The following is a 26,640-nucleotide window of genomic DNA, read 5'->3' as shown; positions in this document are numbered from 1 at the left end:
GTGTGCACTTTGGGAACTGATTCCCAGGGCACCCGACGTGTGTGACCGTGCAGCACATCGTGATAAAGAATGTCTGCTGCTAAAACTCACCAATTGGGTCCTAGAGGTTTCTTTAAGAGCCAATTTTAGGCAACAAATGGCCCCTCAGGAGCCCCCCGGTGGGGTGACACAAGGGGGACTCATGGGGGTCCACATCCTGGAGGCCAGTTATGCCCATCCCACCCCCAACCTCAGCCCCAACCTCTGCCCTGCATGTTCCTCTCAAAGCCCCCCTCATTTGCTGCCCACTGGCAAAGGAACTGCCCAGGGGCAGAGGGGGGGAACACCCACCCCCCAAGAGGACAGGCTGGGTTTGGAGCCAGAGAAGGGAAGAGGCCCCTCAGAAGCAGATCCTGCCAGCGGGGACAGTGCTTTGGATCAGGGCAATGTCTTCCCTTACACAACTGGCTCAGGGGGAAAACTCCCCCTGAGGAAGGACGGGGACATTCCCACGGAGCCTGGAGGTTTTCATCCCTTCTCAGGGGCCACAACTGGCTCAACCACAGATGGGAGAGGCAGGGTGATGTGTGAGAAGGGGCCACAAACCATCAAGGACCCCCAAAGTGCCCCGTGATCCCCAGGGTTACATCAGACAGTGTAAAACTGCTCCCAGGGGAGGAATATGGGTGTTTCTGAACCTGAACGTGTATTAACTCACTGAACTTTGTGTTTCAGGGGCTTCCCTCACCCCCAACTGTTAAACACCTCAACCATCACTTGGACCAAGGGACGTGGGAATTGCACCAACCAAGTCTGTGCTGGATCCTCAGGGTGTGACTCTGTATCTTTCTACTCTGATTCTTTCTTTTCCCTTATACATTTTCTTAAGTGTTATTTTTATGTTTTATATCACTATAGACAGGAACCAAAACTGCTCCAAACCTGCTTTACATGGCAACCAAAGTATTCTAAACTAAACTCTACTATTTATAGTTATAACCACCAATCATTCACTGTTCTTTCACTCTAATCTGCCCCAAGGGGTCAATTAACAAGAACCTGGGTCACCCTCTTCCTCAGCAGGGGTTGGGACAGGCATTGGACATGGGGGAAGTTTCTGGCAGCTGCTCACAGAACCCAGCCCTGGAGCCCCCCCTGCTACCAAAACCTGGCAAACCCAAGGCACTGCCCAGCATGGATCATCTGGAATGTGGGTCACCAGGTCTGTGCCCAGCGTGGATCACCTGGAACATGGGTCAGCAGGTCTGTGCCCAACGTGGGTCCTTTGATGGTTGATGGAGTTGGAGCAGCGGACGAAGCTCTTCCTGCAATCAGGGCACTTGCAGGGCTTCTCTTAGTGATGGGTCCGTTGGTGTTTGGTCAAGGTAGAGCTGTGGGAGAAGCTCTTTTCACACTCCTCACACTTGTAGGGCCTCTCCCCGCTGTGGATGCGCCGGTGCCTGACGAGGTGGGAGCTCTGGTTGAAGCTCTTCCCGCAGTCGCTGCAGTGGAAGGGCCTCTCCCCCGTGTGCGTCCGCTGATGCTTGAGGAGATTCGAGCTGGTTTGAAAGCTCTTCCCACATTCCCCACACTTGTAGGGTCGTTCCCCAGTGTGGATCATCTGGTGGCGGATGAGGGTGGAGCTGTCGCTAAAACTCTTCCTGCATTCCAAGCACGTGTAGGGCCGCTCTCCGCTGTGCACCCGCTGGTGGGTGAGGAGGCTGGAAATGCGGCTGAAGCTCTTCCCACATTCACATGGATAGGGTCGTTCCCCAGTATGGATCTGCTGGTGGTGAATCAGGTGGGAACTCTGTCTGAAGCTCTTCCCACATTCCCCACACATGTAGGGCTGTTCCCCAGTGTGGATACGCTGGTGGCTGAGGAGATTGGAGCTCTTTATGAAGCTCTTCCCACATTCCTCACACTTGTAGGGCCGTTCCCCAGTGTGGATCTTCTGATGGGTGAGGAGGTAGGAGCTGTCACTGAAGCTTTTCCCACATTCCAAGCACTGGAAGGGTCGCTCCCCAGTGTGGATGATCTGGTGGATGATCAGGTGGGAGCTGCGGCTGAAGCTCTTCTCACATTTCCCACACTTGTAGGGCCGCTCTCCAGTGTGGATATGCTGGTGTCGTCTCAGGGTTGACCTCTCGCTGAAGCTCTTCCCACATTCCAAGCACTTGTAGGGTCGTTTCTCAGTGTGGATCTTCTGGTGTCTGCTCAGGGTGGAGTTGTCACTGAAGCTCTTCCCACATTTCCCACATGTGTAGGGACGTTCTCCAGTGTGGATGTGCTGATGGGCGAGGAGGTTGGAGCTCTGCCTGAAGCACTTCCCACATTCCAAGCACTTGTAGGGCCGTTTCTCAGTGTGGGTCTTCTGGTGTCTGCTCAGGGCAGAGCTGTCACTGAAGCTCTTCCCACATTTCCCACATGTGTAAGGACGTTCTCCAGTGTGGATGCGCTGGTGGGAAAGGAGGTGGGAGCTCTGCCTGAAGCACTTCCCACACTCCAAACACTTGAAGGGCTTCTCCCTGGTGTGAAGCTGCTCATGGACCTCCAGGTCAGAGCTCTGGCTCAAGCTCTGGCTGCCTTCCTGGCACAGGGTGGGTCTTTCCTCCTCAGAGCACCCTGGGCTGGCTTTGGAGCCCCTCCTCCTGGGAGATCTTCGTGGCTTTCCCTCACCGCTGCCTTCCTGCACCGTGGAGCCCTTCAAAACGACCTCTCCCACCAGGCTCTGCCGGGGGGATTTGTCCTCCGGGCTCTCCGTCCTCAGCTCGGGGCCTGGGGCAGGAAGGAAGAAGGACAGGGAGGGGATTTGCCTCCGGCCCAGAGGGAAGGCCAAGGACATCCCCCCAACTCTGGCCCCGGCAGGACAGCGGCGGCAGCGGGGTTGTCCTGCAGCCGGGGGCCATGCTCAGCTGGGAGATACAGGAAAGACAGGGCAAAGGGGCACTGACTTCCTCCTCACCTGCCTGGGGGTCCCGGGGCACCTTCCTCTTCCTCACAGTCTTCTCCATCCAGCCAAGGTTTGGGAAGGAGAAATCCTGGTGTGGGGGGAAAAACAAAGTGTGAGTGCATTGGCTTGGGGGTTCCTCCTGCCCAAGTCCATCCCTAGAAGTCACCAGGCATCTTGTGACCTTAAAACCTCCAAAACTTCAAGATTCAGCCTAAGAAACCTCAGAAACATTTAGATTAATCCCCCAAAACTGCAAAAGAACAAGTTTCAGCTGAAAACAAAAGTCCCAGGAGCTCTCCCTCTCTGGACTCTCAGTTTTGGGGTTCTGCGGGTCCCCCTGTTCTGTGCTGTTGGAGGTCCTGTAGGTCCTGGGGGTACCTTCTCTTCCAAGTCCTGCTTACCAATTGCAGGGTTGCCCCAGGGGATTATTCTCCCCTGACTCTCTGTTTTGGGGTGCCAGGAAACCCGGACGTCTCCCCCTCTCTGATTTCTCAACTCTATTGTCCCAGGGGCCTCAGGGGTCCCCCTGTCCAGGCTCCCTCCTTCTCCAGTCTTACAGGAGACCTGTCTTCGGGATCCCGCCCCCTCCAGGCTGCCGGGGGTCCCCCAGCTCCGCTCTCGCCCCGCTCCGCTCTCCCCACTCCGGGGTTCCTCCCGCACCCCCGGCTCTCCCGAGGGGTCCCCAAACCCGCTGGGTCGTGTCCGTCCGTCCCCCCCGGCCCAGCCCCCCCGCCGGTACCGCGGGACAGCGGAGGCGGCGGGGCCTGACCCGGGATCACCGACCCCCACTGCGGGGGGGACCCGCATCCCCCCGCCCACCGCCGGGAACCCACCCCGGGACCCCCAAAAACACCTCCCGGGGACCCCCGATAGCCCCCCGAGGGGCATTTGGGGCTCAACTTTGGGGTCCTGCAAGATCCAAACATTCACCCCCCTACCCGCCATGAACAAAAAACAACGAACCAACCAACCAAGATTTTTGGGACGAGCTCCTTGTTCCCAGGAACCTGCGGGACGGGGCGGGGCGATCCTCTCTCGTTTCCTTTTCCTGCTTTATCCCCTCCCGTTCCTCCCGCTCCGCCTTTTCCTGTTCCGTCCCTGCGGCCGCGGAGCTCTCGGGTGAGCGGGGGGACACGGTGGGAAAGGGGGAAGGAGAGGGGGAAAAGAGGGGATGGGACCCGCAAACTGAGCGCGAGGGGCGGTGGGTCACCCCCAAAGGGAGCTGGGAAGGAGCCGGGGTTTGGGGGGACGGGGGGAAAGGGGTGGGAGAGGGGGGATGAGGGGAGGTGGGACGGCGGGAAAGGGCTTCCCTTGGGGTCCCTTCGTGTCCCCATCCCTTGGGCCCTGGAGAGAGGGGACCCCCGAGCCCCCTGTCCCGAGCGAGCGGTCGGGGCCGCGCTGCTCGTTCTGAATTCCCGTCAGGCTGAACAAAGACCCGCTCCCGTGTCGGGAGCTCTTGTGTTTTCTTGTCCCCAACACTTGCAGGAGCTCCCCCCGCATTCCCAAAGTCCTGCCGGGCGCTGGCTCGCCAGGCCCAGCAGAGCCCCCCAATCCCCGCCGTGCCCCCCAGAGCTCGGTGCGGGGGTGGGATAGAACAGGAGAGCCGGGCTGGGCCCGGGGAAGGGCCGGGAAGGGAAGCGGGAATGGCCCCGGGGCTTGGATGCCGCGTCGGTGCTGCCGCGGGGCTGGGCCGGAGCTGGGAAACAGGGCCGGGCAAGAGAGGAGAGAGAAAGTGCTGCGGGACTCGAGAGCCGAGCCCCGAATGTCTGGGGGGGGCTCTGGGTTTGTGGGGTTTTGAGGGAGAGGATGTTTGGGTGTTGCAGGACCCCAAAGCTGAGCCGCAAATGCGCCTCGGGGGGCTATCGGGGGTCCCCGGGAGGTGTTTTTGGGGGTCCCGGGGTGGGTTCCCGGCGGTGGGCGGGGGGATGCGGGTCCCCCCCCGCGGTGGGGTCGGTGTTGCTGGGTCAGGCCCTTGGTTGCCAGCCCGGAGCACGGAGAGGGGGGAGCCCTGGGAGCCCGAGAGGGGGATCCAGGAGAGGGGGGACCCTCGGGCCTCCAAAGTGGAGAGAGCAGAGAGGGGGTAGTGCTGGGAGGGTCATTTTGGGCTGAGTCTTGGGGGTGCAGGGGGGACACAGTGCTGGGGAAGGGGGTTCCCGGGGGTCCCAGGTCTAAGGAAAAGGGGGTGCAGGGACTTGGAGAGGTGGGATGGGGTGTCAAGTGGGACCCTGTGCCCAGGAAAGGGGGGTCCAGAGGTCCCCAGTGTCAGGGAAAGGGGGGTCACAGCGTAGGGAGACCCAGAATTGCCAGAAATGGGGGTTGAGGGGGTCCTCCAGTGCTAAAAACACGGGGGTCTGGACTTTGGGAAAGGCAGGAATGGGAGTCCAGGGGGTCCCAGGGTCAAGGGAAAGGGGGATCTGGGGGCCGGGAGAGGTGGGATGGCAGGGAAAGGAGGTGTAGGGGGTTATTGGTACAGGGTGAGGGGGTGCAGGAGGGTCCCAGAGCTGGGTGAGGGGGTGCAGGGAGGTTCCTGTGCCCAGGAATGGGGGCTCAAGGGGGGTCCCAAAGTCAAAGAAAAGGGGGTGATGTAGGGACTGGTACCAGACTGAGTCTAGAGGGTCCCTGTGCCCAGGAAAGGGGGGTCCAGGGTCCTCCAGTGTCAGGGAAAGGTGGTTCACTGGGTGGGGACATCTGGGACGTCTGGGAAGGCAGGTTCAGGCAGTCCCTGGTGTGAAGGAAAGAGGCTCAGGGAAAGGCAGGAATGGGGGTCCAGGGATGCCAGGGTCAAGGAAAAGGAAGTGTCTGGGGGCTAGGAGAGGTGGGATGGCCAGGAAAGGGGGTGCAGGGGGGTTGGGGTTCTGGAGCTGTGGAAGGTGGTGCAGGGGGGTCACAGTGCTGGGTAGTGGGGGTTCAGGGGGGGTCCCAAGGTCAAGAAAAGGCAGGACTAGAGGTGGAGAGAGGTGGGATGGGGGCGTCCAGGGTGTCCCTGTTTCCCAGGAAAGGGGGGTCCAGGGGCCTCCAGTATCAGGGAAAGGTGGTTCATTGGGTGGGGAGACCTGGGATGTGCAGGAAGGGGGTTCAGGGGGTCCTGGGTGTTGAGGAAAGGAGGGGTTGGGGACTGGGAGAGGCAGGGATTGGGGTCCAGGGGGTGCCAGGGTCAAGGAAAAGGGAGAGTCTGAGGTCTTGGAGAGGTGGGATGATGGGGAATGGCTGGGAAAGGGGTCCCAGTGCCCAGGAAAAGGGGGTGCAGGGGGATCTTGGTAATAATAGGGAAGAGAAGGAGAGAATGATGGGATGAGGCTCCCAAGTGCTGATTTCCAGGGGCAGGAAGGCAGGGAGAGGGCAGGGAAGTGCCCCCAGGGAAAGGGATCCTGGAGCAGATCTGCTGGTCAGGGCCAGAGTGGGAACTGGGAACAAGGATTTTGGGAATGCAGAGCAGTGGGAGGGGGGTTGCCCTGCCCCTCCTGCACTTCCCAGAGCCCAGGCATGCCAAGTTGCCCCCAGTGACCCAGTCACTGCCAGTTGATCCTACTTGCTGCCAGTGTGGTCCCAGTCATCCCAGACACTCCCAGTATGACCCCACTATGGGCCCAGTTGCTCCCAGAATGATCTCACTTGCCCCAGTTGTGGTCCCAGTCCTCCCAGCATGGTTCCAGTATCTTCCAGTTGATCCCAGCTGGGTCCCAATCTGTCCCCAGTTGGTTCCCAGCACTGGCCCTGTAGGTCCCAGTAACCCACCATAAGGTTCCGTTCACACACCCTGTAATCCCAGTGTGATCCTAGCCCCTCCCAATATAGTTCCAGTCACTTCCAGTACGATCCCGGTCATTCCCAGTGTGATTCCAGTTGCCCCTGACATGGTCCCAGTTGCTTCCTGTCAACACCAGTATGATCCCAGTCAACTCCAGCATGAGCCCAGTTGCTTCCAGTCACTCCCAGTATGATCCCAGTTGCCTACAGTGTGTGGCCACTTGCTCCCAGTATTAACCCGGTCACTCCCAGTATTAACCCGGTCACTCCCAGTATAATGCTTGTAGGGGTAGGTGCAATCGCGCAAGAATTTGTAACGGAAATCTAGAACTTGTTTTGCTTAGAAAAACTGCAAAATGCCTTTTGAAATGGGTTAGATGGGTTTTTTTCCCTCCTGCATTTCAGAGAAAGTTGCAGGGAAGGTGTGAGCAGCTCTCTCTCTCTGTGGTATACAGAAAGATGACATGTGTGCAGACATGTACAAGACCTCCTGGGGCGGGGGAGGGGGGGGGATAGAGGGAAGGTACAAGAACCCTTGGAGAAGGTGGGGCATGGCCTTTTTCCCCTGAAAGGTCTGATGTGCTGCATCATAAAAAAGTATTCCTTGCATCTGAATCAAACCTTTTTTTAATCCTTCCACTGCCTTGGTGTTCTTGGGAAGAATACCTATGTATGTTTACATTACAATGCTTTTTACTCCCAGTTCCTCGCAGTCCCCCCCCAGTATGATCCCAGTCACTCCCAGCATGATCTCAGTTGCTCCCAGTATATTCCAGTTGCCCCCATCAGGGTCCCAATTGCACCCAGCATATTCCTAGCCACTGCCAGTATGATCCCAGTATGATCCCAGTCACTCGCAGTATGATCCCAGTTGCCCCCAGCATGTCCCAGCTGCTCCCTGTTTCTCCCAGTTGCCAGTTTCACCCAGTTGCCACTTGCATAGTCTCGGTCACTGCCAATATGATCCCTGTTGCTCCCAGTATATCCCAGTTGTCCCCAACAGAATCCTGATTGCCCCCAGGATGCTCCTTGTCACTCCCAGTATGAGTCTACGATGATCGCAGTCACCCTCAGCATGATCCCGGTGTCCCCCAGTATAGGCCTAGCTGCTCCCAGTGTGATCCCAGTATGGTCCCAATTGCCCCCAACATGGTTTCAGTTGCTTCCCGTTCCTCCCACTGTGATCCCAGTTGAACACAGTTGCCCCTAGTATAGTCCCAGTGTGATCCCAGTCTCTCCCAGCATGGTCCCAGTCACCCCTAGTATGGTTACAGACACTCTCCATATGATCCCAGTGTGGGCTCAGTCTCTCTCAGGATGATCTCAGGATGATCCCAGTGTAACCCAGTCTCTCCCAGTATGATCTCAGGATGATCCCAGTGTAGCCCAGTCTCTCCCAGGGTGAGCCCAAAGCTCCTGGAACACCCGGAGGACCCATCCAGAGGAGGGTCCCTCCAAGTTCTGTGGCTGCAGAAGAGCCCCCAGGAGCCGAGGTCCCCCCAGGCAGGAGAAGGTGGTGACAACTCTCTGGCCCCAGGAGTCTGTCCAGCCCAACCCCCCAGCAAAGGGCTCCCCCACAACCCCTCAACACCTCTGGGGAGGGGGAAATGGGGAGCTCACCGCAGATATCTTGGAAGAGTCTTATTTTAGGTTTTGGGGGTGAAGGTTTGGAGCTTGGGGAACTCCAGAGCTGAGTCCCAAATGTCCCTTGGGGGGATATTGAGCAGTTCCCAGGAAGTGGGTTTTTTGGGGGGGTTTTGGTGGCGGCTGCCAGATTATGCCAATGGTTGGAATTTAAGGAATTACAGAGCTGCGATTGAACTACTTTTGTCTTGCAGCTTTTAAGGATGGAAAATCAGATATACTTATATAAAATGAACTATTCATTATTGTAGATGATAAGACAAAAGATTTTAATCAGAATTATTTGCTACACAATATAAACACTAAAACTACCAGTAGTATAGTATAAGATTGTTGAAGAAATTATACTAAAGCTGGCAAAAAAAAAATAATTATTAAGTAGAGATTGATGTGACTCCCCCAGATCAACACTTGTGGGGAAATCTCTGCTTTCAGCCTCGAGAAGTGACCTTGGGGGGGTCTCCAGCCAAGGGGGAATCTCCAAACATACACCCCAAGAAGGGTTATGTTGGAAGAACCTGCTCCTGGGAAAGGGGACTGGAACTTTATAGTATAAAGTGATGGACTGACAGTCCTTGGACTCCAGGGGTTGCCTCATCATCAGGATGTTAATTTGGGGTTGAACCCAGACTGGTTCCAACATCTCCTGGCCTGGCCTGGGCCCCTCTCAGCTCAGCACTGATACATTTGCAAATAGGGCATTGTCTTGGTCCCATTCCAGGGGGGAACATCCTGCCACAGTGTCCCAGTGTTCCTTTAATTCCAGGAGGCCCTGCAGTGTCACAGTGGTCCCTTGGTTCCACAACTTTCCAAAATGTTTCCAGGTTCCTTTGGTTCCACGAGGCCCCCATGTCACAAAGGCCCCTGGATTCCATGAGTTGCCACAGTGTCTCAGGGTCCCTTTTTTCCAGGAGGCCCTGCGGGGTCCCAATTGTCCCTTGATTGCAGGAGGTTCCCAAATGTCTCCGGGTTCTTTGGTTCCAGGAGACCCTGCAGTGTCACCTTGGACCCTTCATTCCATGCAGGCCCAGGCAGACGAACCCCAGCACGGAGCCCCCGACCCCCGTCAGCATCTTGGGGGGCGGCGTCCGACGGCAGCTCGGGGTGGGGGGGCAGCTGGGGGCAACTGGGATATACTGGGAGAGACCAGGAGTGACTGGGAGCAGCCCTGGGGGGAGTCCAGGCTGCGGCAGCTCCTGTTTGTCCCTTCCCCACGCACATTCCAAATCCCTGCTCTCAGACTAAACCCTCCAGAGCTTTCCAAACCCAAATCCTTTCTTCTGCTCCTCTCTCACTGGGACCATTTCTGCCTCCTTCCCCTGCAGCTGGAGGAACCTCCCCAGCTGCCGCTGCTCCCTGGCATCAAACCACACCTTCCCAAACCCTGACTATTGCTCAGTTCAAAGAACAAATCTAGAGATTTCAGTTCACTTCTCTTTTCTCGGACAAAACAACAGGAACTGAAAAACTGTATTATAACCCACAAACTGAATCTCTAATTCACTCAGAACCAATTGAATATCGGCACAATTAACACAAATCCAACCCTTGCAAACACTAAAGCTGACACTAAAGAATGCTCTGAACACACAATCCCAGCTTAACAGCTGCTGTGGCAATTTACCTTCCTTCAAATATTTAATGTGCACCAAATACTTTAAAACTCACACAAGAACAAACTACTGCATTTAACACTCTTACAGCAAGTGAATTTTTTCTTTTTTATATCCATTATGGGCGTCCCTGAGTCAGACAGGATTCTAATACTATAACACACACTCCCAGTAACACACACTCCCCAAACACTTCACTTTCTGCAGCACTGACCACTGGGTTTGACAAACACAGTCACCTGAGCAAACCCTCCCCAAAGCAGCTCTACGGGCAAGAGCTCTGTGTGCGACTGATCTGTGGGCAAAGCACACGTGGGGCCTGGAACCCACCCCCTCAACCACACCTGGGGCCTGGAACCCACCCCCTCAACCACACCTGGGGCCTGGAACCCACCCCCTCAACCACACCTGGGGCCTGGAACCCACCCCCTCAACCACACCTGGGGCCTGGAACCCACCCCTTTCACTCAGTCAATAGCCATTTCTTCTCAGAATCCAAATATCACACTCCTTTTACAGTTATAGCATCACTTTTACAACCCAGTTCTATTCTATTCTGTTATAGAGCTCCATTTCTAGGATGCTTAGGTATACCTTTTATACGCTCAGGAATGCCTGAATAAAATTCCAGGGATCTTGCTTTGAACTCACCAGATCCAGGGACTGAGATCTCCCAGAAGAATATTTTCAGGGCTCGCTGGAGTCCTCAGGGTCCCAGAATCCCTGGAGGGTCGACAGCATTGTCCCACCTGGGTCACCAATAATTGTCCCTGAAAATCCTTGGGAAGAAATGAAACCCTCCAACCCCCCTGGGAAGTGTTGGTGAGCCAGGCACTGCTTTGTTCTGCCCACAGACAGGGAGCCAATCATTCCAGCCACACGTGTCCCTTTCCAGACTTTTCACACATTTATACATTTAACAAACAAAGAAATTAATGTTCATTGATTCTAATTTACCCCAATTCATGAACTAATGAATTATCTTCATTAATTAAGACTCTAATTAGTATTCTATCCTTAACTGGCTAATTTGGTCCACGTTCTTTGGTCCTCTTAGCACTCCTCCTCAGACACAGAGTCTCCAACTCTCAGGCTGCAATATCTTTGTTAATCCCCTCTGGACCTTCTGGTTCCTCCAACATGTCCTTGAAGGACCAGGAATTTCAGATCCCAGATGTCCAATCTTCAGCTCCCTCGGCCTTTGTTTAGGGAAGCTCATCAGAGCCAGTCCAGAGAAACTCAAAGAGTTTGGGTGCTTTAAAGATCAAAGCGACAAGAGCCCGTGAAAAGAAACCCGCTCAACTGCTGCCACTGACGAAAATTTTAGGCAAGTTGGATCATTTACTACAAGACCAACCCCCACCGCGGGGGGGGACCCGCATCCCCCCGCCCACCGCCGGGGCTTTGCCGGGAACCGCCACCGGGACACCCCCAAAACCAAATCACCTCCCGCGGACCCCCCGCGATCCCCGCAAGGGGCATTTGCGGCTCAGCTTTGGAGTCCTTCAGCTCCAAATCTCTTCCCCTGCAAAGAACCCCCTTTCCTGCAGCCCCACCCCAAAGCAGTGCTCAGCCAATCCGAGCGCGCAGCGCTGATGACTCATCAGTTGCCAGCCAGACCCGCAGCGCCCAGCGCTCCCCCCGGAGCCCCCCAGGGTCCCCCCTCGACCCCAGCGCCCCCGGGACGGGAATTTGGGGAAAGGGGAGGTGGGGGGTGCCCAGGCCGGGTCCCCCCGCGCCGTCCCGGCCGTGGCGGCTGCGGCGGGGGCCCAGTGCGGGCGGGAGCGGCCAAGAGCCGAGCGCTGCGCCGTCCCGACCTGCCCCAGCTCCAACGGGAATAAGAGGAGGGGGAATAGGAGGGGGAGGAGAAAGGGGAGGAGAAAGAGGAGGAGGGAGAGGAAGGGAGAGGAGGAGGAGGAGGAGAAGGAGGAGGAGGAGGAGGAGGAGGAGGAGGAGGAGGAGGAGAAAGAACGCACGTGCATCCACCGCCCGCTGTATTCGCAGCCCCCGCGTCCCGGGAGCATCGCCCCCCGCATCCCGCAGGTGACCGGGGAGGGGGAGCTCGCCCCAAATATCTTGGGGCACTTTGGGATTTTTTTTTTTTGGGCGGGGGGATGTTTGGATTCTGCAGGACTCCAAAGCTGAGCCGCAAATGCCCCCTGGGGGGATATCAGGGATCCCCGAGAAGTGCTTTTCCGGGATCCCGGTGTGGGTTGCCGGCAGAGCCCCGGCGATGGGCAGGGGGATGTTGGGTCCCTGGAGCCACGTGGCGATCGCCGGATCCCGGCGGGGAGTGGGGGGGACACGGGACACACACCCCGGCTTTGGGGAATCCTGGGGTAGACGGAGGTTTGGGAGGTTTTCTTGGCCAGAAGCCGCCCAGTAACATGTAGAGATGGACTTGGGCAGGAGGAACCCCCACGCCAATGCACTCACACTTTGTTTTTCCCCCCACACCAGGATTTCTCCTTCCCAAACCTTGGCTGAATGGAGGAGGAGGCTGCAAGGAAGAGGAAGATGCCCCAGGACCCCCAGGCAGGTGAGGAGGAAGTCAGTGCCCCTTTGCCCTGTCTTGTCCTGTATCTCCCAGCTGAGCATGGCCCCCGGCTGCAGGACAACCCCGCTGCTGCCGCTGTCCTGCCGGGGCCAGAGTTGGGGGGATGTCCTTGGCCTTCCCTCTGGGCCGGAGGCAAATCCCCTCCCTGTCCTTCTTCCTTCCTGCCCCAGGCCCTGAGCTGAGGACGGAGAGCCCGGAGGACAAATCCCCCCGGCAGAGCCTGGTGGGAGAGGTCGTTTTGAAGGGCTCCACGGTGCAGGAAGGCAGCGGGGAGGGAAAGGCCTGGAGATCCCCCTGGAGGAGGGGCTCCAAAGCCAGCCCACGGTGCTCTGAGGAGGAAAGAGCCAGCCCGTGCCGGGAAGGCGACCAGAGCTTGAGCCAGAGCCCTGACCTGGATGTCCATGAGCAGCCTCCCACTAGGAAAAAGCCCTTCAAGTGCTTGGAATGTGGGAAGAGCTTCATCAAGAGCTTTGCCCTCCCCACCCACCAGCACATCCACACGGGAGAACGGCCCTACACGTGTGGGGAATGTGGGAAGAGCTTCCGCCAGAGCTCCCACCTCCTCACCCACCAGATCATCCACACCAGAGAACGGCCCTACAAGTGCTTGGAATGTGGGAAGAGGTTTCAGAGCAGCGGGAATCTCCTCCTGCATGAGCGGACTCACACAGATGAGAGACCCTTCCTCTGCACCCACTGTGGGAAGAGCTTCAACTGCAACTCCCACCTTGTCACCCACCAGCGCATCCACAGCGGGGAGAGGCCCTTACAGGTGTGGGGAGTGTGGGAAGAGCTTCAGCCAGAGCTCTCACCTGATCTACCACCAGCACATCCACAGTGGGGGAAGGCCCTACACGTGTGGGGAATGTGGGAAGAGCTTCAGCGACAGCTCCAGCCTGATCTGCCACCAGAAGATCCACACCAGGGAACGGCCCTACAAGTGTTCTGAGTGTGGGAAGAGCTTTCAAACCAGCTCAGATCTCCTCAAGCATCAGTGGACACACACAGGGGAGAGGCCCTACAAGTGTGAGGAGTGTGGGAAGAGCTTCACCCCGAGCTCTGGCTTGACCTCACACCAACGGACCCACCAGTAAGGGAAGCCCTAAAGGTGCCTTGACTGTGGGAAGAGCTTTGTCTGCTGCTCCAACTCCATCACCCATTGGAGCATCCACGTTGGGAAGACACCTGGCTGGTGGTCTCCACATCCTCCTTGTTCCCCGCAGGCACCCGGGTGAACACAGTGGGAGAAACATCCAGGGGGTCACAAACTGACCTGGGAAATTCAGTGGGAAGAGCTGATTTGTTAAATTTAAAACAAAGACATTCAACAAAGACATCTAAAGCCTCACCATTTTACTGGGATTTGGGGGCATTTGGGGATTCAGGGGAATATTTGGGAGGATTTGGGGGAGATTACCCCAAAATGGGGGTTCCCAGGCTGGGCAAATGGGGCCACATTCTCGTAGTTGTGCCAGCAGTTCATGTCCCCTGATCCTGTCTGTTCTCCAGGAACTCCCCTTGGCTGTTCCAGTGCCTGGCCTGGGTCTCCCCACACAGGGTGTCCCCCCCCAGGTGCCCAAATCTCTGCTGAAGATCCTGAGCTGCTCCCAGTTGTAGATGTACCCGGGCAGGAACCTCTCCCGGTCGGGGCCGTTCACTCGGCTTTTCCCAGGACCTGGAACAGCCCCGTGTGTGCAGGGACACAGGTCAGGGGGTGCCCCCCCAGCAGCCCTCAGCCCCCCCAGCAGGTTGGGAGCTCAGGGGGCCACCCCGGACCCCCCTTTCCCACCCCCCTCTGCCCCACAGCTGCTGCAGCACCAGTTACTGGGTGGGGGAGTCCCCCATCAGCCCCCCAGGGATGGACAGGGGGGTTGGGCACCTGTGGGCAATCGTGACCAGAGCAAGCACACAAAGGGTTACAGAAGCAGTGGACATTCCCAGTGCGGATCTGCCCCCTCCCAGAGCCCCAGGGAACCGCTCCAGGGCTCAAGTGATGGGGGACAGGGGGGACCCATGTGGGAACCCCCTGCCCTCTGTCCCTCTGCCCACTGTCCAACACCCCTTTTCTCCCCTCTCCCACCCCTTTCCCATCATCCCCACATTCCCCAGCCCCCCCCAGCTCGGTTTGAGGGTGTTTCTTCCCCCTGCCCTGCTCGGTTTCACAGTCTCAGCCCCTTCCTCGGTCCCTTTGGAGGTTCCAGGCCCCCTTTTGCCCCGTTCTCCCCCCCTTTTCCCATTGTCCCCTGAAAGGCAGCTGTTAAATATTGGGTGCTGAAAAAGCTGCTACATCGTGTCCATTCCAAATTAAGCCTGCATTTATTAGGAGGGACTGGCATCCAAATGGCAGCAAGAAGAGTCTTCTAATTCTCTTCTTCGTGATCCTCTCTGCAGTCGCCGATTTTCCCTCGAAGCGGGCAGGAAAAGAGGAAGAGCCCTGGTGTGGTCGGGGAGCAGCGCTGCCCCGAAGGGCTGCGTTTCCCCTGCCGATCGTCCTCCGGGATGGGGTCCGAGCAGCGGCGGGAAGCTGCAAAGTTGGCAGCAAAGAAGTTGAACTAAAGCGAAGCAGCTCCAAAAGCCCGTGGTCTTGGCGTGGGGGCGGGAGGAAGGGGAGCTCCGTGACTGCGGCCGGGGCTGGTTGGGAGCGGAGCGGCCGGGGCTGCCCCCGGGGCTCGCGGGGGCCAACGGGGAACGGACAAACAGACCAACGGACCAACGGCCCCAGCGCTTCGGCGGCAGCAGCGGCGGCAGCAGCGACTCTAGCGACGCGCTCTCGCTCTGACTCTTGCTCGTGCTCTTCCTCCTCCTCTCCCTGTGCCGGTGTCCCTGTGCCGGTGTCCCTGTGCCGGTGTCCCTGTCCCCGTGTCCCTGTGCCGGTGTCCCTGTCCCCTTCCCGGTCTCCCCATCCCCTTGCCGGCCCGGGCCATGGCCCCGGCCGTTCCCCTCTGCCGGGCGGGGCCGCCCCGTCCCCGTTCCTGGGTGGCCCGGCGCGGTGCCGGCCTCGCCCGGCTCCCGGCGCGCCGGCTGTGGCGCTGCTGGGCGCTGCTGTGGGGCTGCCTGTGGGACGGGCTCGGCCTCGCCGCCCCTTGGCTCCGCCTGGCTCGAGCCCGGCGCCTGCCGGGGCCGGCGGGGGACGCGGCCGCCGCGGCCGCTGCCGCCTCGTCGGCGGCTTCCCCGGCCGGAGCTCCGCCGCTCGCCAGCTCGGCCGCCGGCAGCGAGCCGCCGCTGGCCGCTGCGGCTGGGAAAGCCCGGCCCGAGCCGCTCGAGGGGCGCTCGGGGGCCGTGCCGGGCCCCGGCCCGAACGCTGACGGCCACGTCTCGCCCGCCCCGAAGGCCAAGGAGCCGCTGCACGAGCGCTACCGGCTGCGTTCGCTGCTGGGCAGCGGCGGCTTCGGGCGCGTCTACGCGGGGACCCGCCTGGCGGACGGAGCCCCGGTGAGTGGAGCAGGAGGAGGAGGGGGAGGAGGGAGGAGGAGGAGGGGGAGGAGGAGAGCGGGCCGGGCGGCGAGCTCAAGCCGCCGTTGCCCTTGGCTTGCAGGTGGCCATCAAAGCCGTGTCCCGGGATGGCATCCGGCGGTTGGGCGAGCTGGTGAGCGAGCGGGGCCAGCGGGAGAAAGCGGGGCGGGGCGGGCCGGGCGGGGACGAGCCGAGGCCCGGCAGGGTGGAAGCCGCCGGGACTCTCCCTCTCGGGAGGGACAGTGGGCGTGGGCTCGGTGGGGGCCGGGGAGCATCCAGGGCTGGCGGAGGGGTAGCAGGCAGACAGGCACGGCATCAGCCCCACTGACGACCCCGTGGTCCCCCCGCAGCCTGACGGCACCCGGGCCCCCCTGGAGATCGTGCTGCTGGACAAGGTGTCCAATGGCTTTGCTGGTGTCATCCGGCTGCTGGAGTGGTTCGAGCTCCCCAACGGTTTCTTGTTGGTGATGGAGCATCCGAAGCCGTCTCAGGACCTCTCTGGCTTAATCAGGGCGTGGGGGTTCCTGCCGGAGGAGATGACGTGGGGGCTGTTCCGCCAGGTGCTGCAGGCCGTGCGGCACTGCACCAGCTGCGGCGTCCTGCACCGGGACATCAAGCCCCAGAACATCCTCCTCCACCTGGCCACCGGCGAGACCAAGCTCCTGGACTTTGGATGCGGCACCTTCCTTCGGGACACGGTCTACACCCGGTTTGCAGGTGAGCCCACAGCCGGGGGATGCTCCTGGTGCCGGGCATCGCATGGCCATGCCCGGGTGTGGCACCGGAGATCGCCCCTTTGGCCGAGGGGGAACAGGATTAGTTCTTCAGCCAAGTTGCTTTTGGATGGGGCCGGGGGGTTATTGTGAGAAAGACCCTGGCCTTGCCGACAGCCTGTGCCACCCACCCTGTCCCGGGCTGGGTGTGGGGCAGGGGGGAGCCAGCCTGAGCAAAACCCCCGGGAGGGTAGCAGAGAAGAGGGTCAGAACTGTGCACCAGCTGGCTTGGTGTGCAGGCGAGGAAGGGCTTGGGCTGCTCTGCTTGCCTTGTTTGCCTTGGCTTAGGATGAATTGTTGGGGGCAGTGCAGTGGGGCGGGGAGAAGGCACGGCTTTGCCCCACCACTGGAGGGGTTTTTCCCTTGCATGTGATGGTTGGGCCTTGCCAGGGCTTCCGCTGCCCTCTTGGACACCAGCGGCTTCTTCTCCAACCCCGAGTTTGTAACCAAGAGTCAGGGGCCGGCGAGAAGGCAGTGGGTCACAGCGTGTGCCACTGGGGCAGGCCCCACATTGCCAGGGATGCTGGGGTGAGGCTCTGGGAACAGGCAGCATCCAGCTGATGAACTGCGTCTGTATTCCGTAGGAACACTGTCATACAGCCCGCCAGAGTGGATCTACCTGAAACGCTACCACGGCGAGGAGGCGACCATCTGGTCCCTGGGCATCCTGCTCTACCAGATGGTCTGCGGGAAGCACCCTTTCTGCAAAGGCCCCAAGACCATCTGGGACCAGCTCCTGTTCCCACCACGGGTCTCTGAAGGTGGATACCGATCTTTGTGGCACAGGGAGAATAACGGTGTTGGGAGAGGGCAGCGGGCTCACGAGGACGCCGCTCTTGAAGCTGTTTGTGTCCCATGGGTGGCTGGAGGAGGTGGCCTGTGTCCTGCCATCCTGCTCTCCTCCAAAAGGGAGAATCGATGGAGAAGTTTGGGCACAACTCTGAGCACAGCCAGCACAGCCTGGGCACGTGGACAGTGGGACAGAGGGGACAGGATCCTTCTCCAACTGACCGGCCATTTTCCCCCCAGGCTGCCAGGACCTTATCAGGTGGTGTTTGTCCATCCGCCCCTCGGACAGGCCAGCATTGGAAGACCTTTTGTGCCATCCTTGGGTGCAGAGCATTCCCCTGCCCTAGAAGACGGGAGAGATCCACGTGCTCACTTTGATCCAGGGGCCTGGCAAGTAACACCTCCACACATCTCTTGGCAATAGAAGCAAAGAAAACCAGACTTTTTTGTCAACCTGTAGCACTGGGGGGGGGTCATCACACGGGAACACGCCCCTCTTTGTGCTGGAGCTGGGCTGCAGACCCGCTCTTCCAAGTGCTGCTGGTGGCCACCATCCAACCTGGTTTTGCTGGTCCCGCTTCACAGACAGCTGGGCCCTCGGCAGAACGCTGACAGCCTGGTCTGGCCCCCAGGGAAGGAGAAGGGGCCTCTGGAGAAGCTGTGCCGGGTGGGCCTGCTGCTGGAGACATGGAGGACGACGTCAAGGATGACAAGCTCTTAGCTGACCCGGACGCCGGCGAGCTGAGGATGATGGACTTTGATTCTGGCCCCTTCCTCCAAGCCGTGCTCCACACGCCGTTTGCAGATGAGTCCACACCCAGGGGGTGCTCCCGGACGCGGGCATTGCTCAGCCTGACTGGGCACCCAAGGTTCCCCCTTTGCTGGCGGGGAACCTGAGGAATTCTTCAGCCGGCTGCCAAGCTGCTTCTTGGCAGGAGGGTGGGCGGGTGCTCTGGGCTGGCTGTGAAATGGGAGCCCGGCTCTGCCACCAGCCTCTGCCACTGCCCCTTTGCTGGGCAGGGCTGGGGCAGGGGCAGCCAGCCTGCCAAAAACAAACCCCCGTGGGGGGAGCGAAGGCGGGGCTGCAGAACACCAGCTGCTTTGGGCTGCAGGCCAGGGAAGGCTTGGGCTGCCTTGGCTTAGGAGCCTTTCTTTGGGCCAACGCAGCAGGGCAGGGAGAAGGCCTGGGTTTTCCTGAGCTGGGGGAGGTGGGGTTTTTCTTTGGCCTGGACGGGTTGGGCCTTCCTCAGAACCATGACAGAATGTTAACAGTTTACCTTTTTTTCTTGTTTCCACTTTTGGTTTGTAATCTCTGTTCATGAATTTCTTGTTTGTTTTCGAGGGAAGAGTTGGAGCTGGTGCCCAGTCCAGATTGGGAAGGGCTGGGACCATCCCTGGAGTGGATCCGACGTCCCCTCTGAGAAGGCTGAGGACATCCTTTGGGACACGCTCTTCTTCCGGCAGCAGATCTTGTGAGGTAGATGCTCATCTTGCCCATCTTCTCAGCAGGAGTGGGATAATGGCTTTTGGGAGATGGCAGCAGGCACATGAACATCCCGCTCTTGCAGCTGCTGAGGAGGTTGATCTCCTGGGCTTGGCTGGAGGAGGTGGCACCTGTAATTGAATAATTTCTGAAATCCAATCAATCTGGGATGACCCCAAATGACAGTTTAGTTCTCAGCTTGCTCGAGCTGTATCTCAGCTGTTCTCTGAACAGTTCTCTTCCCCACCTGCCCATTACTTCCCAACTGCTCCCTCCTGTCCCTGCAATGAGTTCCCAGCTCCTCATGGTCTCCATCAAACCGTTGAGAGAAGAAATAGAAACTCTCCTCCCAGTCCCCTGGAGTGCCCAAATGAGGAACAATGTAATCCTGGAGAAGTCCTAGAGAATTAGATAAGGGGTGTCCCAAACCATCAGGATGTAAACTAAGCCCTGTGTACCCACATAAACAAACTTTATTTTTGGTGGTGAAACACAATGATGTTGTGCTGCTCAAGAACTGAGGTCAAGATGACAGAGGAGGCCCGGAAGGACCAGAAAAGGACTTCCAATAGGGGTGTGACTATGTAAAGCAGGGTAATGAATATGTATTAAGTAAACAAGACTGTCGAATGCACATGTAAACAATGTGTGTAATAAAAAGCCCTGTCTGTCCTTTGGCACGGTGGATTAGAGGAGCTCTCCTCTGAACGCCCAGAAGCTGAATAAAGAAGAATACTCTTTTTAACATCTCCAAATTGGGGTGAAGAAGTTGGTTTCTGCTGCTTTTCAGTGTAATTTTTGGCCCCCAGGCAGGACACCTCTGCCCAATCTGCCGCGGATCTGAGGGATCACTGGATCTTCACGCCAGCACCAGGACTTTGCTGCAGAAGAGCACAGATCCCCAGCCCAGTCTGGGACACAGGTAAGATCCCACTGGATAACAAGGCATTCTTTTTGGGAATCCTGCCCCTGTCAAACGTATGGATCTTTCAGCGCACTGGGGGGTTCTTTGGTATTTTGGGAATCCTGCTCATCTGAGACCTGGGGATCTTCCAGCCCTTTGGGTGGGTTCTTTGGTATTCTGGAATTTGGTCTTTGCTTTGTTTTATCGATCACTCTTGTTTTGTCCTTGTCTTTGTTTCTGTATTGTAACATTTTGGGTCTACTCTTTGGAGCTGGGAAGTGGGCAATCTGAAGGGGGAATTTTGAAGAAGTCCCCCTTGGTTGCACTTTGCAATATTGGATGAAGATTGGCGGCCCCCCCGGAGGAACAGCTCCCAGGGAGAATTTAATGGAGTGTTGGAATCAATGGGTGGCTGTTCTGGAACATTGAATTAGAACCCATTGTTACAGCTGATGCTGTTTTAGAAGGGGAACAGAAGTGGAAGGAGGTTATGTCTGGTGATGTGTTTTTCCCTTTGCAGAACCTGTGAAATGGCAGAAAGATTGTGGTGTGAATGCAGCGCCCTCAGAGCCCTTGGTGTGAGCCCGGAAAGGAAAATCAAGCTGAAGGACACGATCAGTCTAATTTGGGGACATTGTTGGAGGTTGGGAGAATCAGCAGGAATCAACTCAGCAGGAAGGAGCTGCAGTTCTGGAAGGAATCCCTGAGGAAATGGTGCCCCCGGGGAGAGGAAGAGGACGAGAGCATGGGCAGCCTACTTCAAACATCCCCCCAGGAGACTTGGGATCAATCCCTGTGCATCCTGTAAGAAAGATGGACACTGGAAATGGGATTGTCCATAACTGAAACTTCAGAACCCTCAGAACCCTCTCCTGGCATCACTGAAGACGACTGAGGGGGCACCAGAGGATTCTTCCCCATCAGAACCTCTGGTTCCAGCCAAGCTAAGCACAATTGTTTGTGGCTGTGGGAACTTGTTCCTCTGTGTTAAATCCGGGAAAATGAAACTCAAGGGACAATTGTAGAACAATTGTCTGGTGTGCCAGGGAACTGGGAAACTGGGCCATTTTTAATCCTGTAGCTTTTAAATTGGGAAAACAGTGGTTGGCTCCCCAGTTTTTGTATTTCCCCAATTCCCCAAAGCCTCTGCTTGGGAGAGATCTCTTGGCAAAATGAAATGCCACAATCCAATTTAAAAATGGTCAAATATAGGTTATTATTGCAGAGCCTAATTCTGTGGAAGTTTCTAGTTTTGCATGAGAGTCTCCAAAGCAGAAGTAATCCATCTGCCAATGTCACTTGGGGATGCAGTGATTCAACAGGATGGGCTGGAGAGGTGCCTCCATGATCCAAAAGAGCAGAACCCGTGAGAATTCCAGTGAAACCTGGAGTGGGGTTGGTGAGGCCAAAGCAATACCTTTGTAAAGAGAAAGTTGTAAGGGATTCTCACCCTTTGTAGAAAAACTGATGAAATTCTGCTTGTGAAAAGAATGTGAATCTAAATGGAATGCTCCAATTTTGCCAGTCAAGCAGGTGCATGGAAGGCTACGCCAGATAGTCCCAGACCTTAGAGCTATAAAGAACAGAGTAGAAGATATACAAGCAGTCGTGGCGAATCCTTACCCTTTGCTAACTCCCCTAAATGAGAGTTTAATATGTTTCACAGGATTAGATTTGAAAGCTGCCTTCTACTGTATCCCTTTGAGTTGGGAAAGTCAAGAGCTTTTTGCTTTCCAATGGGAAAATGCATCTGACTGAGGAAAACCCATCTGACTTTGGTGGTCCTCTTGCAGGGGTTTCAAAATAGCCCCCCAATATTTGGAACTCAATTGGCAAAGGGACTGGAGGAAAGGAGAAGTCAAAACCCTCTTGGAGCCTTATTCCAGTGGGTGGATGATATTTTGATAGCCACTGATGCTGAGCAGCAATGTTGGGGTCAGACTGTGGCACTGTGGAATTTCCTTGGGCTGAGTGGATATGGGGTATCCCAAACACAAAGTGCAAGTAGTCCAGACCCAGGAGCCTCCCTGGGCTTTGAAATTCTCCAAGGACAAGGGAGGCTGGGCCAGGAAGGAAAGAAGCAATCTGTCAACTGCCCCAGCCCCAGCAAAGGAAGCCCAGAGCGGGATTGCTTCCAGACTAGAGGAGAAGTGTGTTCGGGCAGAGCTGACTTAGGAGACAGCCCCTTGGAAAGTCCTGATTGGGAATTGTTTCCCAGTGGGGGCAGCTTTGTCCAGAATGGAAAACAATTCTCTGGATGCACAGGAACTCCCCACCACCAGGTCAGAGATCCTGACAGAGATCCTTTTCCCAGTAGAAGAAAATTAGTGTGGTGCTAAGGATTGTCAACTCCTTGAAACCTCAGGAGTAAATTTGCTCCAGGAGGCTGGGCAGTTACCCCAAGTGGGCAAATAATAGTCCCTGAACCAATCTGGTGTGACCTGGTGGATGGGGAACGTGAGGGTATTCCTTGGAGCGAAGCAAAGTATTGAAACATTTGCACAAGTGAGTTATAAGTCCAAAACTGACCCCAATTGTACAAGCAGTGAGTCAGCAGTGTGGTGTGTGGAAGAGAAATAATCCAAACCCTGCCAGTGGAGTGGGAATAGGTGATGGGAAATGTAGAAATGTTGCAGGTGAATATTGGCAGATGGATGTGACTGAATTGCCCAGAAAAGGGGGGTGTAAAGATCTCCTAGTCTTGGGGGATACCTTCTCTGGGTGGCCAGAGGCTGTTCCTTGTTGCACTAAGCAGGTTGGGAAAGAGACTGCAATCCTGTTCAATGCAATCCTCCCTGTATTTGGGATGCCTTTGGGAATGTCATCAGGCAGAGGTTCCCACTTGACTGCAGAAACAAAATGCTTCACTCTTGTTTTGCTCTTCTGACAACAGTTCAAACACTGTTGACGTGGGAGGAAAATTTGCATCTCTTTTTAGTGCCAAATGTGATCCAAGTGTTGCCTACAAGTGTCTGTATTAAGTAAGCAAGACTCTGTAATGAACATGTAAACAGTGTGTGTGATGTAAAGCCCTGTGTGGCTGTCACTGAAGTGCTGAGGCTGAACAACAGCCCCTGAGCCAAACTGAGCTCTAGATGAACCTTCCAACCTAATGGGCTGTGTCTCCATGTATCTGCTCATGAGCTAAAACTGGGTCTGTTTGTTGGTAAAAATGGGGTGTGATGGGACTCCACCTGTGTATCTGCTCCTGAACCAAACAGGTGTGCTTATTAGGAAGATCTGTTAGTCTGAGCTCATTAGTGAATCCTGTTTGTATCTGTTCATTAATGAAATATGTCTGATTGTGAGCAAAATCTGATCTTTATCTTTCTGTATCTAGAGAGTGGTCAAGGCCATGGCAGGGATGTGTGGCCTTGTTTGGCAGTGGATGGTGCAGGGGGAGCCTTGGTTTGGGAGAAGTAGAACATTGCTCCCAAGATTCTGCTCTGGCCAAATAAGGAACAATAGAATCTTAGAGAAGTCCTGGAGAATTGGATCAGGGCTGTAACTCAAGCAAACAGGATGTGAGCTGAGCTCTGGGGACCCAGAGAAGATCAAACCAAACGTGACAGTCTCTGTGGGGAAAACCAGTGATGCTGAGGACTGAGGTCAAGAAGCAGACACCTGAGCTTTGGGGGGCACCAGATGCCAAAAAACCCACTAGAGACCCCCAAAGAAAACCCCAAATGACCAAATAGGTACTTGCAATAGGGGTGTGACTGTGTAAAGCACAGTAATGGACATGTGTTAAGTAAGGGGGAATATCCAAGGCCTCTGGAATCAGTGTGTGTAATCCAAAGCCCTGCCTGTGTCCCTGAGCAGGCTGGATTAGAACTCTCCTGCAGGCATCCAGCACGCTGCCCTAAAGAATGCCTGCTTCTTAACACCTCCCAGCTGGGGTTAAGGAGTTGCTTTCTGCTGCTTTTGGGGACCATTTCTGGCCCCAGATGGGACCCTCTGCCTGATCTCCCGTGGATCCGAGGGATCTCTGGATCTTCACGCCGGCCCCAGGACTTTCCTGGAGAAGAGCACAGATCTCCAGACTGGTCTGGGATGGGGGAAGATCCCACTGGATAATAAGGCATTCTTTTGGGGAATCCTGTCCCTCTAAGACGTGTGGATCTTCCAGCTCTTTGGGTGGGTATTTGGTGTTCCCCAATTTGGTCTCTGGCTTTGTTTTATCCACTGATCATTGTTTTGTGTTTGTATTTGTTTCTGCACTGTAACGTTTGCACAAGTGGGTTCTAGGTCCAAAGCTGACCCCAGTTGTACAAGCAGTGAGTCAGCAGTGGGGTGTGTGGAAGAGAAATAATCCAAGCCCTGCCAGTGAAGTGGGAATAGGTGATGGGAAATGTAGAAATGTTGCAGGTGAATATTGGCAGATGGATGTGACTGAATTGCCCAGAAAAGGGGGGTGTAAAGATCTCCTAGTCTTGGGGGATACCTTCTCTGGGTGGCCAGAGGCTTTTCCTTGTCACACCAGCCGGGCTGGGGAAGTGAGTGGAATACTGTTGAATCCAAGAATCCCTGGATTTGAGGTACATTTGGGAATGTCACCAGACAGAGGTGCCCACTTGACTGTAGAAGGGGTACAACAAGTCAAATCAGGGATGCATTATTGCAGAATTCCAAAGGCCAGAGCCCCTTGGGTAATTGAGAGGTTGTCTGAGAAGAAACCAAATGCTTCAGTCTGCTTTGGCTCTCCTGCCAATAGTGAATTGGGTCTTGACTTGGGAGCAAAATTTACATCTCCTTTTAGTCTCAAATGTGACCCAAGTGTTGCCTCCAAGGGATTGTTGGGTGTGCCCTCCTTTACCTGGAAAGACAAGGAAGCCATTCCCCATTTCTGCCTCCCCTATTCTGGCAAGAAATGATTCCTGGTCCCTGGGTGAGCACTTGTGTTCCCCAAACAGGAGACCCAGCAGTGAGTGTGCAAGTACCCCCCACCATCTCTGACAATCCTGCCTGTGTCCAAAGCTGTGACCCCCACTAAAGGGACAGGAGAACTGGACTGTGTTAATGAGAGTGGCCCGTTTGTGGGAAATCACCCCCAATGTCCTCAAACCCTTCCTGCTGGGGAAATGACTGATCCTTGGCCGGTCCCCAATGGAACGGGGTGGTGTTGGCCGTGTGGAAATAACACCTGTGAAGGGTTGCCCCAAAGCTGGAAGGGCATTTATATTTCAGCTTGCATCAGGATTCAGTGCTGTAGTTGTTCTAATGCCTTGAGCTGTAAAATGAAATAAAGCTCCTAAGACACTCTATCCCTTCAGGAGCTTAGTCTGGAAAAAGGGGGGATTTGATGTGGGATCTAGAAGACTGCTCCCACATTTCTCTATGGCCAAGGAAGGAAAACTAGAATCTTGGAGAGGTCCTGGAGAATTGGATCAGGGATGTAACTAAGCAAACAGGATGGAAGCTGAGCTCTGTGGACCCAGAGAAGATCAAACCCAAACGTTCCAGTCTTGTGGTGAAAGGTAATGACACTGTGTCTGCTCAGAACCAAGGTCAAGAAGTGGACACCTCAACTTTGGGGGGCACCAGATGCCAAAAAACCCACCAGAGAGCCCTGAAGGAGACCCCAAAGGACCAACTAAGGACTTGCAATAGGGGGTGTGACTGTGTAAAGCAAAGTGATGTCTGTGTCTTAAGTAAGGGAGAATATGTAATGAACATGGAAACTGTGTGTGTAATATAAAGCCCTGTCTGTCTGTCACTGAAGTGCTGAGGCTGAACAACAGGCCCTGAGCCAAGCTGAGCTCTAGATGAACCTTCCAACCTAACAGTGTATTTATCCCTGTATTTGCTCCTTAGCTCAAACTGTGTATGTTTGTTGGTCAAAGATGTAGTGTGGATAGACTACCCGTGTATCTGCCCATGAACCAAATAAATGTGCTTATCAGTGAGATCTGTGAGTCTGGGCTCATTAGTGAATGATATTTGTATGTGTTCGTTAATCAAATCTTATGTCTGATTGTGAGCAAAATGTGATCTTTATCTTTCTGTCTTTAGAGAGTGGTCAAGGCCATGGCAGTGGCTGTGTGGCCTGTTTGGCAGCAGATGGGCAGGTTGACTGCCTTGGTTTTCCCCTTAATCCCTGGCCAGGCTCTGGGTGGAACCAGGAGGAGAAGGGAGCCAGATGGTTTTGCACACTCGTAGCTCTGTGAGCTTGTTTATCCAAGGGCAGAAAAGCTGGACCCCCTCCCAGCAGAGATGGAACCCTCCCTACGAGTGGATGCCCTGGGCAGGATTTCCCGTGCCGGGAGGGGTTCTCCAAGCCTTGGCTGTGACCGGGGCCCCCCGCTGCCGTGCGGGCCTGGCTGAGGGGAACAGATGAGGGCAGCTGGGCAGGGATCTTTTCTAATCACTCCAGGCACTCTTTGTAGGAACGATGAGGTGCATTACTGAGCTCAGCCTTTTGTCATTCTTTGCTGCTTTGCACTGCAGTAAAATTACACACTTGTTCTCTAAAGTTGGTTGTCGGTGTCTCTTGTGCTGACCCTCGTCGTGGGCAAAAGAGTTCCTGGGGCCCTGTAGTGTCACAATGGTTCCCTGATTCCACGAGACAACATTCCTAATGTACTGTCTAGACTAGAGGAAAATCACAGGAAGAGCCATGCTTTCCCCAGCCCGGGGAAGGCAGATCCTGTCCCTCACGCCTCGCTCAGGGCTCTGCCGGGGGCACTGCCTTGGGGGGGTGACGCTGAGGGAAGGACAAGGGGGTGCCAGTGCCCAGCCTTCCCGG

General features: G+C 56.1%; 3 protein-coding genes and 1 long non-coding RNA gene across 7 annotated transcripts in view; 3 read left to right on the top strand and 1 right to left on the bottom strand.

The window, feature by feature from the left end:
- Positions 1-230: 230 nt before the first annotated feature.
- Positions 231-3,739, bottom strand: LOC116781663 (zinc finger protein 2 homolog). The gene is made up of 3 exons (XM_032677346.1): positions 3,497-3,739; positions 2,945-3,020; positions 231-2,757 (listed from the first exon to the last, which is right to left on the bottom strand). Exons 1-3 carry the CDS (start codon positions 3,737-3,739, stop codon positions 1,334-1,336), a joined length of 1,743 nt encoding a protein of 580 aa, XP_032533237.1. The 3' UTR covers positions 231-1,333.
- Positions 3,740-4,016: 277 nt separating this feature from the next.
- LOC116781681 lies at positions 4,017-7,315 on the top strand. The gene is made up of 2 exons (XR_004354937.1): positions 4,017-4,051; positions 7,135-7,315. It is a non-coding gene; the product is annotated as an uncharacterized LOC116781681 (long non-coding RNA).
- A 4,773-nt stretch (positions 7,316-12,088) lies between these two features.
- LOC116781662 (zinc finger protein 501-like) overlaps positions 12,089-26,640 on the top strand; it is a 35,434-nt gene continuing 20,882 nt past the window's right edge. Inside the window, exons 1-3 of the mRNA XM_032677345.1 lie at positions 12,089-12,142; positions 12,831-13,096; positions 13,266-13,517. Coding sequence (XP_032533236.1) covers positions 12,089-12,142; positions 12,831-13,096; positions 13,266-13,517 — 572 coding nt within the window. The remainder of the gene's footprint in view (positions 12,143-12,830; positions 13,097-13,265; positions 13,518-26,640) is intronic.
- On the top strand, positions 15,063-25,803 carry LOC116781668 (serine/threonine-protein kinase pim-1-like). 4 transcript variants are annotated; one of them, XM_032677364.1, is made up of 8 exons: positions 15,076-15,925; positions 16,029-16,079; positions 16,297-16,663; positions 17,304-17,474; positions 17,553-17,902; positions 18,094-18,985; positions 19,801-19,913; positions 20,416-20,542. In XM_032677364.1, exons 1-6 carry the CDS (start codon positions 15,416-15,418, stop codon positions 18,118-18,120), a joined length of 1,476 nt encoding a protein of 491 aa, XP_032533255.1. In that variant the 5' UTR covers positions 15,076-15,415; the 3' UTR covers positions 18,121-18,985; positions 19,801-19,913; positions 20,416-20,542. The 4 variants fall into 4 exon arrangements, with proteins under 4 accessions (XP_032533257.1, XP_032533255.1, XP_032533256.1 ...); XM_032677365.1 differs by having other exon boundaries at positions 19,782-19,913; XM_032677366.1 differs by lacking the exons at positions 19,801-19,913; positions 20,416-20,542 and adding an exon at positions 23,843-25,803 and having other exon boundaries at positions 15,063-15,925; positions 17,553-17,898.

Source organism: Chiroxiphia lanceolata, unplaced genomic scaffold (genome assembly GCF_009829145.1).
Source record: "Chiroxiphia lanceolata isolate bChiLan1 unplaced genomic scaffold, bChiLan1.pri scaffold_52_arrow_ctg1, whole genome shotgun sequence".
NCBI lineage: Eukaryota > Metazoa > Chordata > Aves > Passeriformes > Pipridae > Chiroxiphia > Chiroxiphia lanceolata.
The sequence above is the reverse complement of the archived record's forward strand: the minus strand, read 5'-3'. Positions and strand labels throughout refer to the sequence as shown.